This window comes from Macaca mulatta, chromosome 9 (assembly GCF_049350105.2).
Source record: "Macaca mulatta isolate MMU2019108-1 chromosome 9, T2T-MMU8v2.0, whole genome shotgun sequence".
NCBI classification, from domain to species: Eukaryota; Metazoa; Chordata; class Mammalia; order Primates; family Cercopithecidae; genus Macaca; species Macaca mulatta.
Window position 1 is genome coordinate 20,642,766 of NC_133414.1, and position 16,714 is coordinate 20,659,479.

At 34.5% G+C, this 16,714-nt stretch overlaps 1 protein-coding gene across 5 annotated transcripts in view; it reads left to right on the forward strand.

Annotated features, from left to right (window-relative positions):
* The window catches only part of MALRD1 (MAM and LDL receptor class A domain containing 1), a 732,448-nt gene that overhangs the window by 32,293 nt on the left and 683,441 nt on the right, over nucleotides 1-16,714 (forward strand). For all 5 annotated transcript variants that reach the window (XM_028826041.2, XM_077945484.1, XM_077945481.1 and 2 more), the window contains exons 3-4: nucleotides 10,967-11,061; nucleotides 11,151-11,312. In XM_028826041.2, coding sequence (XP_028681874.2) covers nucleotides 10,967-11,061; nucleotides 11,151-11,312 — 257 coding nt within the window. The remainder of the gene's footprint in view (nucleotides 1-10,966; nucleotides 11,062-11,150; nucleotides 11,313-16,714) is intronic.

Consider the following 16,714-nt stretch of genomic DNA (forward strand, 5'->3'; position numbering starts at 1 on the left):
TTTTATTCTTACTCCTATTTTCATTGTTTTCCTTTAGATCATGCCCAAAATTAAGGATCTATCTTCCATTAATGCCACTTGCCCCTACTGACCTAGCATGTGTAATTTTGATAAAGTCAAATTTAATTATCTGTCTACTCATCGTCCATCTCTCTCTCATAGTACATCTATCTATGTACTTACTTCTTTATTTATTTACTTCTTTATATAACTGCTCTTGTTTTAGGTGTTGTATCTAAGAGACCATTGCCTAATCCAAGGTCATAGACTTATACCTATAGTTCCTTCTAACAGTTTATATCTTTATATCTTATACTTAGGTCTTTAATCCATCTTTAGTTAATTTTTAATATGGTATGAGGTATCCACTTTTGAATGTACCTATCCAGTTGTCTGAGCACCATATATTGAAAACTCTATACTTTCCCCACTGAATTATCTTAACACAGTCAAAATTCATAGATGTACTGTTTTACTTTTGAACTTTCAATGCGATTGCATTGATCTTTCTGCCTATACTTATGCCAGTACCACACTACCTTCTTGATTACTGCAGCCGTGTACTGTAGTTTGAAAGGAAATTACTAGGGACGAGTAAGTCCTATAATTTTGTTATTTTCTTTCAGGATTTTTTTGTCTATTCTGTGTTTGTTCCATTTCCATATGTATTTTAGTATTAATTTGCAAATTTCTGCAAAAATGGTCGTTGGAATTTTGAGAGGAATTGCATTGAATTGGTAGATAAATTTGGTAACTATTGTCATCTTAACAATATTAAGTCTTCCAACCTATCATGCATCATGTCTTTCTGTTTACTTAGGTCTTCTTTGATTTCTTTCAACATTGTATTTTTAAAATTTTTGTTGTACAAATCTTGCTTTTTATTTATTACAGTTATTCCTAAGTCTTTTATTGTTTTTGAGGCAACATTAAATGAGATTTTTTCTTAATTTTATTTTATATTGTTCCTTGCCAGTGTATAGAAATGAAACTGGTTTTTGTATATTGATTTTATATCCTATAAACTTACCAACTTATTAGCTCTAATAGTTTTTAATTAATTTATTTTTTGGTGGTTTATCAGGATCTTCTATATACAAGATCATGTCATCTACAAATAGAGATAATTTTACTTTTGTTTTCATTCTGGGTGCTTTTTATTTTATTTCCTTGCCTAATTGTCTGAGAGAAACTCCAGTGCAATGTTGACTAGAAGTGGTGACAGACAGCCTTGTCTTTTTCCTATTAGGGGAATCTTTTTCAGTCTTTTACCATTAGGTATGATATTAGCTGTAAATTTTTTATATATGCCATTTATCAAGCAGAGCATGTTTCCTTCTATTATTAGTATGCTGAGTGTTTCTTTTATTATAAGAGAGTGTTAAGACCTTGTCATATCTTTTTTTGCATCTATTGTCATGGTCGTGTGGTTTTTCTTTACTTGATCAATATGGTGTCTGTATTGATTGATTTTTATATGTGGAACCAATTTTGCATTCCTAGGATAAATTCCACTTGACCATGGTGAAAAATTTTTTAAATGTGTTGCTCGATGTATATTCATCAGATATGTTGGTCTGTTGTTTCCTTTTTTTGTGATGTCTTTGTCTGGTTTTGGTTTATTAAGGTAATAGTGGCCTTATAGAATGAGTTGGGAAGTGTTTCCTCCTCTTTTGTTTTTTTATAAGAGTTGGTGAAGTATTAGTGTTAATCATTTAAATGTTTCATATAATTTACTAGTAAGTCTTTCATGCTGGAGCATTTGTGGAAAGATTTTTGATTACCAATTTATTCTCTTTACTTGTTAGAGTCTATTTGGATTTTTTATTTCTTCTTGAATTGGTTTTGGTAGTTTGTATCTTTCTAGAAATTTGCCCATCATCTAGGTTATCTAATTTGGTAGCATAAAATTTTTCATAGTATTCCCTTGTAATTGTTTTTATTTATGTAAGGTTAGAAATTCTGACCCTTGTTCACTCTTCATTTTAGTAAATTGAGTATTTAATTTTATTTTTTCTTGGTTCATCTAGTGAAAAGATTGTCAGTTTTATTGATATTTCCACGAACTTTTGTTTCTTAATTTTTTTGTTGTTTTTCTATTTCCTATTTTATTTATTTCTTCTCTAATACTTATTATTTTCCTCCTCTGCTTGCTTTGGGTTTAGTTTGCTCTTCTTTTAGCTTCTTATTATTAATGTTTAGATCTTTCCTTGTTTAAATTTAGGCATTTATACCTATACATTTCTTACTAAGCACTGAGATAACAGCATCCCATCCATTTTTATATGTTGTATTTTTATTTTCATGTATGTAAAGTATTTTCTAACATCTCTTGCAATTTATTCTTTAGCCTATTGGTTATTTAGGAGACTGTTATTTAATTCTATGTATTTGTGAATTTTTCTAATTTAATTCTGTTATTAATTTAAATCATTCTATTATTTCTGGAGAACATACTTGTATGATTTGTCTGCTCTTAAATGTATTGAGATTTGTTTTATGACCTAAAATATTCTCTTTCTTGGAGAATGTTCTGTGTGTGCTTTAGAATCATATATATTCTTTTGTTGTTGGATAGAGTAAGTGTGCCTTATGTATCTGTTAGGTCTAGTTGGTTTACAGAATTGCTCAAGTATTCTATTTTCTTGCTGATCTTTTATCTAATAGTTCTATATATTTATTTTTGAAGGTAGAGTATTAGAGTCTGCAACTATTATTGTAAAATGGTCTACTTTTCAATTATTTTAGCTTTTGCTTCACACATTTCAGGGCTCTGTTTTTACATGCAGAGATGTTTATAGTTTTTATATATTCTTGATTGGTTGACTCATTTGTCATTATAAAATGCCCTGTTTTGTCTCTAATAACAATTCTGTCTTCTGTCCAGGGTAATCAGGCAAGAGAAAGAAAGAAAGCATATTCAGATAGGAAGAGAGGAACTCAAATTATCTTTGTTTGCAGCAGACATGATTCTATATCTAGAAAACTCCATTTTCTCAGCACAAAAACTCCTTAAGCTGATAAGCAATGTCAGCAATCTCAAGATACAAAATCCATGTGCAAAAATTGCTAGCAATCCTATATCCTAACATCTGGCAAATAGCCAAGTTATGAATGAACTTCCATTCACAATTGTCGCAAAGAGAAAAAAGCACAGAGGAATACAGTTAACAAGGGAAGTGAAGGAACTCTTCAAGGAGAACTACAAACTACTGCTCAAAGAAATCAGAGAGGACACAAAGAAATGGAAAAACATTCCATGCTCATGGATAGGAGGACTCAGTATTGTAAAAATGGCCATACTGACCAAAGTAATTTATGGATTTAATGCTATTCCCATTAAACTACCATTGGCATTCTTCACAAAATTAGAAGGAACTATTTTAAAATTAGTATATAACCCAAAGTAGGTCAAATAGCCAAGATAGTCCTAAACAAAGAGCACAAAACTGGAGGCATCATGCTACCCAACTTCAAACTATACTGCAAGGCTACAGTAACCCAAAGAGCATGGTACTGGTACAGAAACAGACACATAGACCAATGGCACATAATGGAGAACTCAGAATTAAGACCACAGATCTACAACCATCTGATCTTTGACAAACCTGGCAAAAACAAGCTATGGGGAAAGGATTCCCTATTTAACAAATGGTGCTGGGAGAACTGGCTATCCATATGCAACAAATTGAAACTGGACCCCTTCCTTATACCTTATACAAAAATTAACTCAAGATGGACTAAAGACTTACATGTAAAACCCAAAACTGTAAACATTCTAGAAGAAAATCCAGGCAGTAACTTTCATGGCATAGACACGAGCAGAGATTTCATGATGAAAGCACTGAAAGTAATAGCACCAAAAGCAAAAATTGACAAATAGGATCTAATTAAAGAGCTGCTGCACAGCAAAAGAAACTATCATCAGTGTGAACAGAAAACCTATAGAATGGGAGAAAATGTTTTCACTCTATCCATCCAGCAAATATCTAATATCCAGAGTCTACTAGAAACTTAAACAAATTTTCAGGAAAAAAACAACCCCATTAAAATGTGGGCAAAGGACATGAACAGACATTTCTCAAAATAAAATATTCATGTGGCCCACAAACATATGAAAAAAAACCTCAACATCACTGATTAGTAGAGAAATGCAAATCAAAACCACAATGAGATTGCCATCACATACCAGTCAGAATGGTGATTATTAAAAAGTCAAGAAACAACAGATGCTAGCGAGGATGCAGAGAAAAAGGAATGCTTTACATAGTGGATGAGAATGTAAATTAGTTCAACCACTATGGAAGACAGTGTGGCAACTCCTCAAAGATCTAGAACCAGACATACCATTTGATTCAACAGTCCCATTACTGGGTACCATTTGATTCAGCAATCCCATTACTGCACATACTGGGTATAAATAAATATAAATGATTCTATTATAAAGACACATACATGCATATGTTCATTGGAGCACTGTTCACAATAGCAAAGACATGGAATCAACCCAAATGCCCATCAGTGATAGAATGGATAAAGAAAATGTGGTACATATACACCATGGAATTTTATGCAGCCGTAAAAAGGAATGAGATCATGTCCTTTGCAGGGACATGGATAGAGCTGGAAACTGTTATCCTCAGCAAACTGATGCTGGAACAGAAAACCAAATACCACATGTTCTCACTTATAAGTGGGAACTCAATGATGAGAACACATGGACACATGGCAGGGAACAACAGACACTGGGACCTGTCAGGAGGGGAGAAGGGAGGTAGAGCATCAGGAAGAATAGCTAATGGATGCTGGGCTTAATATCTGGGTGAGGGATTGATCTGTGCAACAAACCACCATGGCACACGTTTACCCGTTTACCTGGGTTACAAACCTGCACATCCTGCACGTGTACCCCAGAACTTAAAAGCTGAAAAGAAAGAAAATCATTCTTCTGAATTTCATATAGCCATTTCAGCTTTCTTTTTGTTATTGTTTATATAGTATGTCTTTTATATCCTTTTACTGCTAACCTTTTTCTGTGGTTGAATCTAAAATGTGTCTCTTGTAGACAACATGTGGTTAGATCATGTTTTTATACAATATGCCAACTTCTTACTTTCAATTTAAGAATTTAATCTATTTGCATATTATATAATTATGATTTACACCTATCATCACAGTGATAGGTTGTTTCTTGCCATTTTCCTACTTGTTTTCTGTATGACTTATGTTTTTTTCTTATTACTCTGTTCCTCCATTACTACCTTATTTTGTTAAATAGATATTTTCTAGTGTATTATATTAATATCCTTTTCTTTTTCTACTATATATTTTTGAATTATTTTATTAGTTGTTGCCTTAGGGATTACATTTAACATTTTAATCTATGAAAACTTAGGTTGGATTAATGCCAGTGTAATTTTAATAATATACAAAAATTTTGATCTTATATACTTCTGCTCACTTCTTCTTTATGCTGTTATTGCCACAAATTATATCATTACATATTGTGCCCATAACCTGTTATTATTATTGATTTTTATCAGTTATATAATGATTATAATTGATTATATAATATCTACCTCTTTATTAATATTCTCTATTTTATGACACATTATTCTTATGATTTCTGTAGTTCTTTATATACAGTTTCCTTAGCTCTTTGAAAATATTTGACATAACTGATTTAAAGTCTTTGTCTAACAAATCTGAAATCTGGCCTTTCTCAGAGACATTGTATATTGATTGCTTTTCTTTTTTTCTCTCTACATGGGAGATATCTTCTTGTTTCTTTGCATTTCTCACTTAAAAAAAATCCTAGACATTTAAAACAATATACTCTTGGACCTCTGGAAATCAGATGCTCAGTCTCCCAAAAACTCCCACACATTTGCTTCTGTTACTGTTTGTTGTAGTTATAGTTGTTTTGTTGTTAATTTAGTAACTTTACTGGGAGTCTCTTAGATGTCACTGTTTTAGTCCATTTTGGCTGCTAGAACAAAATGCCATAAACTGCATAGATTATAAACAATGGAAATTTATTTCTCACAGTTCTATAGGCTGGGAAGTCCAAGATCAAGGCACTGGCAGATTGAAGTGTCTGATGAGGGACCACTTCCTGGTTCATAGGACAGTACTATCCTGCTGAGTTCTCACATGGTGGAAGGGGCAAGGCAACTCTCTAGTCCTTCTTGTATAAATGAATTAAATCCATCCTTGAGGACTCTACCTTCAGGATCTACTCACATCCCAAAAGTCTCATCTCCAAAGATTATGCTTCCACATATGAATGTGTGTGTGTGCAGGGGCACAAACATTCAGACCAAAGCAGCCTGGGACCAATAAATCTCTATGTTTTGCTGAGGGACTCTGTGTGTATGTTGGGGTGCACTTTCCATACTCATCCAGGCAGCTGATAACTCTGCCTTAGCTTCCATTTCCTGGTTTCATAGAACCTCAATATAAGCCAGATGTTAGGGCTTAGGGTCTTTTCAGGTATTTCCAGAGCATGTGTACAGCCCTACACATGCCCATGTCTGGCTAGATTTGCAGGGATATGTTGGAACTTTAAAAATTCTCTATCAATGTCTCATTCTATTAGTTTGTTATTTTCACCAACTGTTACACACTGCCTCAGGTGACTATGAAGTTATAACACTTGCTGGTAATTGTTTTCAACAAACCCCTTATGTAGAAAAAGCATTTTATACTGAGCAAGCTATTATTATGGTCAATTTCAGATGGCGTTTTAATTGTGGTCTTTCAGGGAACCAAAAGACAGATCAACTAATGACAATTATTTGAGAATGAGGCTTTGAAAAAGGTCTAGCACCATTTTACTCATTCTTGTGGCTGCCAGGCTGCACAGGAATGCAAGCTGCTATTTTTCAAAGTTAAATGTGAAACTGGAGAGTGGGCAATGAGACTAGGGCAAGTTAAAGCCCATAAAGCTCACCATTTTTTAAAACTGAGATTTAGCCATTTGTTGAATAAAAGCCCTCCAAATTCCCAAAAAGCTTGGCTGATTTCCAGAGTTCCAGACAAGTTGATTCTGACTTTTTTGCCAGTTTTAAAATTGATTTTGTGGGGGCAAAAGTTTCAGAGGTCTCTATTCTGGCATTTTCATTGACAGTACTCTTGTGGTTTACTATATATTTTATCATCTCCTAAAGTGACTCACATAGCCCTTTGTCACTGAAGTCAGACATAAGTGGATATGGTAGCATCCATGTACAACTTGCTAGTAATGAGAAGGGATTACTATTTGAGGGTATTATTTAAGTGATACTATTTTAGCAAATATTACCTGGTTCTGTTGAGCTTGCTAGCTTAATAAATTGGTATGAGTCAAAACTTATGATTCAAAGGAAACAGAATTTAATAAATAGTCAAATTATCAACTTGAAGAGGTTTGTATCTAATACTACTATTTGCTCTGTATTATCTGAATTAAACTATGCTTTTTGTCAGAAATTAGTGCATTTTCATATTTCCATAAGTTTTGACATTTTAACATTTGCTGCAAGCCTTGGATCTTGTTATGATGATCCATTCCTACAGCCTGATTTTTTTTGAACGTTCTTGAGAACTGATATTATCTCACTGTTAAAATTCTCCTTTTTTGAGTTCCTTTGAACCAATTGGTTACTCTGTAGCATGCAACAGGATTTATGTCTCTCCTGCTCACATTCAGGTCCATTAATCTCTCAGAATATGGGAAATGGAGGAAGTACAAGGCTGCCCATCAATGGTTGAGGAAAGTGAAACCGAAAATTCTTCCTTATCTTTCCTGAAGATCAAGGTTGATGGAATTCACTGCCAAAGTTATTGGATTTAGCTCTCAAACCTTGATTCATGGTTTTTGTTGCTTTCATATTTTATATGTCTCCTTTTTTTTGTCATCAAACTTGGGATTTCATTCCAATACTTAACCAGTAACTGAGAAAAAGTATTTTTAAAAGTCCTCTAACATAAACATTTAAGACTATAAATGAAATTGGGCTATTTATGTTATTTCGTCATTTTAATAATTAACCCTTTGTCACAAGATTATGTTACACATGTGATTCAAAGACATTATGCATTGACTTTTATAAATGCAGGCACAAAATGGGAATTTAAGTATCATGTAAACAAGCTATAATGAGGATGGTGTAGAGATTAATGGAGATATATGATGATAATGGTGATTATGTGTTTGCGTGTGATATCTGTAATATTGGGCTGCTAAAGGAAGTACAAGAGGTTTATAGAGAAAATATTCAATATAAACTTTGTTGTTCAAGAGCTTTATGCAGTCTTTTCTGGCTGGTTAGAGCTGTAGTAGATGTGAGTGTTAAATGAGGGGATGGTCATGTGGAGAAAAGTTATGCTGTCAAAGATTTGCCTTTTTCTCTTAAACTCATAGACAGCCATGATAAAAAATGTTCTCTGGAAAGCCAGGGAACTTTCTATAAAGTGACATTTTTCTTTAGGGAACATCTCCATCTGTGAATTCAGGAAATTCTATACTCATACTAAAGGAGCAAGGTAAATGAAGTGCACACTAAAAAAAATCGCGATTGTCACTAAGTTAAAATTAAACATAGAAAACAGATATTGCCACTGGGTGCATTTTGAACAATTTTTTCCCCATACAAAGAAAAAGTTTATTACTAGAACAAAGGTCAAAAGATATCAAGCTGTTTCTGAATTTAAACCTTTACTTTCTACTATAACCTGAAGATTGACCTTTATTGAATATTTGATACAATACAGAATAATTTATAGTGCCATAACACATAACAAATGACAGTTTTTATTTATGAAACACTCTGTTTAAATATTTAAATAATTTATTAATGTGTGAGTTGAAAAATATCACTGAAAAATGCTGCTTTTATTATTTAATAACTTAATGTGTCAAATCTGATTTTTAATATCAAGCTTTAAAAAATATGAATAATTTAGGTAATATCATTGACAAATAAAAATAATTTTTCTGAGTATCTCAGGGATTCTTTTTAGTAGTTGAATGTTTATAAAGAACAATTTAGAGCCGACTGAATGCTCTTACCATTTGTATTGCTAATAATAATAAACTTACAATAATATATGCATATGACTTATTCTGTTTATTTGATTATTCATTTGCTTAACATTTGTTTACCTGCTGCAGGAGCCAACTAATGATAGTCCACTTGCATCACCATGATACCTGCTCTTCATCTAAATTGTGTTTACATAATAATTCCACTAAGTATATTCTTAGAATAATCGTGTGTTATTACAGTTATTTCAGTTATGTCTCTGACTATATTCATAAGCAATCGTTAATGTCACTGTTTGCTGCTTAATTAGGATGCAGTTTTGGAATAGGAGTAGGGAAGAGAGGTTTCTTCCTTAGGTCTCATAATTTTACTATTGATTCTTTTAATGATGTGACAATTAGGTTTCATTTCCAATCTGACTTTAAAATACCACTGAATAACTGAGGTAGCTATGTCATCATAGTCATCATCATCATATTTCTCATTCCTTTTGACAAAGAGAAGCACATGAAATAAAGTGGCAGAAGACAATGGTTTTCAGATTATATGCTTGAACCTGCATAAAACATTACAGGAAATCTATGAGAGTCCAGGGAATGCGCAACATTTATTTTACAGACTTCTAAACCATAAGAGTCCACAGGTATTATCCATACTGCAGTGCATAGGAAAGCATCAGGGCTCAGAGTTGTTTTCCATAATCCTAGGAAAAGCTGGGACTATCTGATCCAACTTTTTCTGAACAAAAGTACAGTGAGCAATGATCTCTTCTAAAGCTGTGAGAGTTGAAGAAGGACAAAAGAAACATGAAAAGTGACTCATCAGTCAGAAACAGGTTTATTTTAAAGAATAAACCTGAGAGGGGCCTCTGGCCGAGTTAGGTCAAGAGCCCTCTCTCTTACAGACTAAGAGTATTTTAGGACGGGAGAGCTTATCACAGGCTCAGAATGTTTCTGTGTCTCTTTGTCTTGCTTATCTGGGAGGGAGAGTTTTGTGTCTGTTCCCATACATCTTTCTGCAACTGCAGGCATACCCCCCAAGTCTGCTTTTAGCTTCCCGGTCTTAGTGAACCTAAAGAGAAAGGAATGTGCTTATTAGGGCCCACTGTTTTACTTGAGCCCATTGTATGAGTGTGAAGTTTGGTCTTTACACCATGCAGCTGTTTTATCTGTATTGTACTGTCTGCTCTTTCTAGCTGCTTATTGTTAGAAGTGATTTATTTGAAATGCATGAGATTAGAAAGGGAGCTGGAGCTTAAAATAGTGGTGTTTGTCCAAGATAATGGTGCACCTGCTCTGTCACAGGTCTTCATTGAATTGCTTATTTTGGTAGGCAGTCCTGATAGTATAATGTAGATAGCATCTTTGCAGGGATGTATCTTTCTATGTTAAATGTGATAAATTGGGTTGTAAACTATAGTCCATGATCATATTATAGGGAGTATAATTGCAATTAGCTGTATCACTGGGCAATAGAAAGAAGTAAAAATATCAGATGGTTTGCAAAAGTAAATGATGTGGTTAAATTATTCTTTAAACAAAAAAAATTATTAATCTAGTGAGGATGTGGGCCTGAATTATCACTTGGTGTCTTAAATTTGCCAGTGATCACTCTGAATCTAACACATTGTCTGTTGTTTCTTTTTATTTTTTGTCTTTTAAGTTTTGTAGGTACATAGTAGATGTGTATATTTATGGGGTACATGAGATGTTTTGATACAGGTATGCAATGCACAATAATCACATCATGGAGAATGGGGTACCCATCCCCTAAGCATTGATCTTTTATGTTACAGACAATTCAATCACACTCTTTTAGTTATCTTTAAATGTACAATGAAATTATTATTGACTACAGTCACTCCGTTATGCTATCAAATAGTAGGTCTTATTCATTCTCTCTCTTTTTTTTTTTTGTACTCTGTCTCTTCTTTCTGATAGCTCACTTCCTTTTACTGGTGTCCAGAGTGGATTCTATTTCCTCAAGTTTAAGAAGCAGAGTTTTCCTTCCGACAAATGATCAACATGACTGCCAGGTATTTGAAAGCACACAGCATTTTAAATATGTTGTCACATTTGGGGACTTCTTTATCATAACTGTTTGGGTACTAATTGTCTTTCACAGATTACATTTTATTACTTCTCCAGCCAAGTGAGTGGCAAATTAATGGTTGGGCTTCAAACTGCATGTGGAGGTCCTATTCAGCATTTATGGCAAAACACAGCTGCACTCCCAAATCAGTGGGAGAGAAATGTCATCAAAATCCAGAGTTCACAGAGATTTCAGGTATGTGTGTTCTATTTTCTAACTATGGCCTTAAAGAAAAAATAAGATACAGATCTTTAACACCAGGTGAACTAAAAGTAAGGCAACCGTCCCAGTTTGCCAGCGACTGAGGGATTTCCCAAGACTTTCAAGTGCTGAAAGTGGACATCTCAGGCAATTTGGGATGGCTAGCCACCCTGAAAGACACGTTTACAATAAGGTTTTGAATTGTATATATGAAAACTAAAGGTGATATATTTTAAGACGTACTGATATATCAGTAAAATACAACCTTTTAATTTCCTCCTAATTTCTTGAACTCTTTCCATTCCTCTCTACTTTTCTTACTGCTCCAGCTTCTTCTTTCTTTTCATTACTTTTTCCTTCCAGACTTTTTTCATGCTTTTGAGAGAGGGGAATGCTGGGTAATGAGGAAGGAGAATGTTTAAATACTTATTCCAAATGCTGTTGAAGTAGAATAATTGTCATATTCATTTCATAGATAACACAGCCTTTATTTTCTAAAGTAGTTTAGAGAATTAAAGTCAATGCAAGCCTATAAAACACAACTTATTTATGCAGCCTAATAAAACGTATGCATGGTTGAAATGATAATCTAATGATTATTACCAGTTCTTGAAGCAGTATTGCCTATTTTAACATTTGGGACAATCAAACAAAATTTTCCTATTAAACATGAGATTTTTAAAGCATTTTATTCCTTAAAACTTTCTAATCCTTCTCTGTGAGTCAATTTAACCCAAGTCGGTTTTTTTTATCATCTATTATTAGAATGATATAATAATCAATGTTATAAATTTGATATAAATCAAATCATTTGTTATATGGTGGATTTAGCACTTGCTTAAATATAGGGATTAAATTGGATTGAATTTTACCTTTGATTCTTTTGAGTGTCTAAGAGAAAAAGAATGGCTAAATGAACAGGATCTTCATTGTAAAAGTTGAATTATAAGATATAAGAATGGCATAGTTTCTTAATTGATTGATCATAAATCACTGTAATTTGGAATTTTCAGGTTTTGATAAACTTAATGGGGATCAAAAGAAGGCTACAAAAAAATCCCTTAACAGGTGGTTAAATGACACCTATATGGCAGGACTTCAGAGAAACTCCCACTGGAAACACTAACCAGAGACTGAGACTGTACTCTATTGAAGTCAAATATCAGTGTTGGGGGTGTGGGTGGTTGGAAAGGCATCTTAAGTCATCAGGCACTTAAGTCTTTCTATCAACAATTCATTCATTCACTTAAGAAATATTAATTTGGGTCTCTTGGATGTGGTAGGTACAATGAGGGAAATGTTCCCTACAGCATGTTAAGGGAAGATTATTGATAGGTGTGGGCAGGGGATACTGTGTGTCCCTGGGCCCTGAAGACATCTGTGGCTTTCAAGGGCTGTGGTATGCTGATGAATACCCCCTGAGCACCAATAATATATTTAATTTGCTGTAGATGCTCAAGTGTTATTAACCACTGGAGAAGTTATTTTATTTCTTACCCTTCTCTTCTTAATTCCCTGTGTCTGCTTGTTGTCTCAACAATGACAACAAAAGCAACAAAACCGGGCCAAGATCGTGTTTATGGGGATTGAGTCACATTGAGTAGACTGAAGGTTGATCTTGCTGAAGTTCCATCTCTCTCTGTTCTTGTAGACACTTAATAAATAAGATGAGAATCTTATCTATGGGTCGACTCCATCATTATTTACACATCTTTTTAACTTTGAAACAGAGCTGATGGTGTGGGAGTCTTAAACTACTTTTGCCAACCTTTGTGCCTTCTTAGACCTGTCTATGTCTTTTGGGGTCCAGATCTCTATTAGAAGCATAAGAGATCAGAGTGTGGAGTAGAACTGGAACTTGCTATATCTTGTAGGTCAAACCTTTCAAAATAACGTCCTTGTTTTGCTCAGCTTCCTATTCTCGAGTGATACATCCTGAGTTCTGATGATTAAATATGTGCAGTAGATCAATTAAAAAAAAAAGTAAAACTCCAGAATATGTAATATCCAGGGTGATTCGACTGTAGCTGAGGCAGCAAGGTAATTCACTTGAGTGCTTTAAATGTACCAGTGGCTTCAACTAAAGCAGATGCATGTGCAATATATTAATTTTATATCCCAAAATACATTATTGCTGATGTGAAAACAGTGCATTTACCTTAAAGGCTTTGCAAAAATTAGGAGACTATATGACTCTCTCAGGATACCTCGGCTACACCAGCCTTTTCGGATTGCAGGTATGCTTTAGTTCTGTCCTGTCAGCAAGTGAGCAGATGTTCATTTGCTTTTGTTTGGTGGGCCACAGAGAAGTGCTGTACTTGTAATACGGCCTGGCACCATCTAGTATCTCACTCCTGAAAAGATTCTGTGAGGGGCTTATTCGAGGGAATTCTGTAATCAGAGTCTCCAGACAGTATCTGCTGCCTCGACAACTTACAAGCCTCTGAGAATTATTTCATTTTCTGCCATTTCCTTTCCATGCTGACTTCTAATAGTTTAAAAGCCATGCATCCTTCCTTTAAAAATGTCCAAATAGGAGATTTCGGTCCCAGCTGGATCCCAGCTTAGCATGGGCTTAGGACAAAGCCTCTGTAGCTGATGCTCACCTGGGGGTTTTATCACCTCCATCTGTGAATGACTAGGTCTCTCCTTTAATGAAATTGAAGCAGGTTAATTTCTGAGGGAATGCTGCTGCATACACAAGGATTGCTGTTTATCTACTTAGCAAAGACGGAAGCATTTCAGAGAGTTTCTGAAGATATTTAAGGAATAATAACAACTAAAATTTCTTTAGCACTTACTATATGTAAGGCACTGTGTTTACTTCTTTGGATACATAATTTTATTGACCCTTCACAAAAATCCTCTAAGGTAGAAAGATGATTTACTCCAAGAATTACAAGCTTTAGAGAGTTAAATAACCTACTAAATCCCATACCGGCTTAGACTCTAAGGTAGTTTGATGTCAGATCTCAATTACTGAGTCACTGAGCCATAATAACTTTTTTTATTATGTTAAGCATTACAGGGATTTAGAATACATAGGGGAAAAAAAGCCGAACCTGTAGTTTGGTCAAATCTGTTGTGTGTGACTTATTATATATTCTTTTGTCTGCTGTGCTGGGTAAAACAACAATTTTAGGCATTGCATGCTGCTGATTAATTGCAATCACATTTTTAAAAAATTGCAGACATAAGCGATTAATTTTACTGTTGTCCTAAAATATTCAAGGAGAGAAATAATAAAACAAACTTAACATGCAGTAGAAATGTAGCCCCTAATTCAGGTGAAACCTTCTTTTGTCAGAGGCATTAGTACCAGAGTGACTCCATCTTGAGTGAGGGCTAGGAAAATGAGCTTGCTGGGTTGCATCCCCAGAAAGCTAGGTATCCCTAGCCTCTAGATGTTTACTGTTAAGGGAACAGATTGATAACATTTACTAAACAGACCTGGACTTGGGAGTGTCCTGGTATCCCGACACCTTGAGAACAAAATCATTCCTAATTTTGCTTTATAGATAATAATGTCGATTCTTGCAAAATATAGTAATTAAGAAAATTAATCCTTTATCGCAAAAGATTATAGCAGAGCACATCTCCCTGTGATCTTTTTTTATCCTGTATATAAACAAGTATTGTACCTAGGGTGGACGCGTTCCTCCTCTTACTTTCGGGAACGTCTATTGAGTGGCCATTCTTTTATTCTTCTACTTTCTTAATAAACTTGCTTTCACTTTACTCTATGGACATTCTCTCAATTCTTTCTTGCATGAGCTCCAAGACCCTCTCTTGGGGTCTGGATCGGGACTTCCTTTCGGTAACACTTTCACTCCTGTTTGTTGTTGTTCTTGAAAGAAGCTCATGTGACAGTTTTATGGGTAAGAAGGAATGAATACTATCCCTTACTACTAAGTATATCACTGACTGTAATTTTCACGTTGAATGTCTAGATTGTTAAACTAAATGAACAATCAGTGCCTTAAGTATAAAAAGATACTGAAGCATTTTTAACACGCTATTATTTACTTTTCATTTCTTTGATATTTCATTGAGAAATGCTGGAGAGTTCTCAGCAGCCTCCTATTTAGAAAGAATAGTATTTATTAATAAAGACAAAAGATGAGCTTTGCATTTTAAAAAATGTAAATTTTAACCTTAACTTTTAAAATTTTACCGTCACTTTTCAAAATCATTATCTGAGGTATTTTCCCTTTTAATTCAATAATATTTATGATAACACATGATGAGGAAATAATTACTGTCATCATTTTGTGTCTCAAATGTTTGCTTGGGAAATGAATGCATACTACTAATTAAGAAAACTCTTACATAATACATATAACCATAAATGTTTCTAATGTTTATACTCACGCTGAAGCAGTCTCATTGTCTGAGGCGATACCTGAGATTCATTGTTTCATGCCAAGGAAATAAAAGACGTGAACACACAAGAAGTGAGGTTAAGAATGGAGGTTTAATAGGTGAAAGAAAGAGAAGAGCTCTCTCCTGCAGAGAGAGGGATCCTGAATGGGTTTCCAGTCCATGGCGAAATGCAGGGGGGTTTTATAGATGAGCTTGAGGAAGCAGTGTCTGATTTACATGGTGCACTAAAGATTGGTCAGACTAGGTGTGTTATTTGCATAAGGCACAAAAAACTGGTTAGAGGTAGGTGTGCTATTTGCATAGGGCACAAAAAGATGGCCTTTCCCACCCTAATCTGTTATTATGCAGATGGGTTCTCTAACTGGCTGGTGCCATGTTGCCTGTTTCTTTACTGTGCATGTGGTAATAAAAGGGAAGACGGAGCTTCTATATTGGCAATGCCTGGCCCCCAGGTAGCCTTTTTTTATTGATGCAACTGCCGGCATCCACCTGTGCAAGCTTTCAGCTTGCTTATCTATGTTTACAGCTTGATTTTTCAGGCTGCTCTTTGTTGGAAAAAATAATTTATTGGGCTGCTTTTTGGTAGAAGGGAAGCCTTGCCAAGGACTCTTTTACCTTCACTATCTGCCTAAATAATTACTTTCTAGCTCCTGTATCAATGCCATCCAGATAGTATTATCCATATGTCATCACCATTTCCTCTAACATTTAAATCAAGTGGCTTGAGTGCTGACTGCTTACCTCTATTCAGAGGTCATCCATCTTCTCTTAAAATGTTTGGGGTGAAAGGAATTTGTTTCATGTTCGCTGTCGGATTAGTGCAGGCCGTCCCTGACTTCTGTGGTGTCGGAACTCCATCATCTGTCCTATGATCCACTTTTATTTTGCTGCTTTGCTCCTTTAAAAAAAAATCTATCTACCTATCTGTCCTCCAACGTTATTAAAATGAGGTGGGTGTTTGGAAAATAATCTTGCTGATGTTTTGGAGAAAACAAAGAATGTGTGTTAGATAC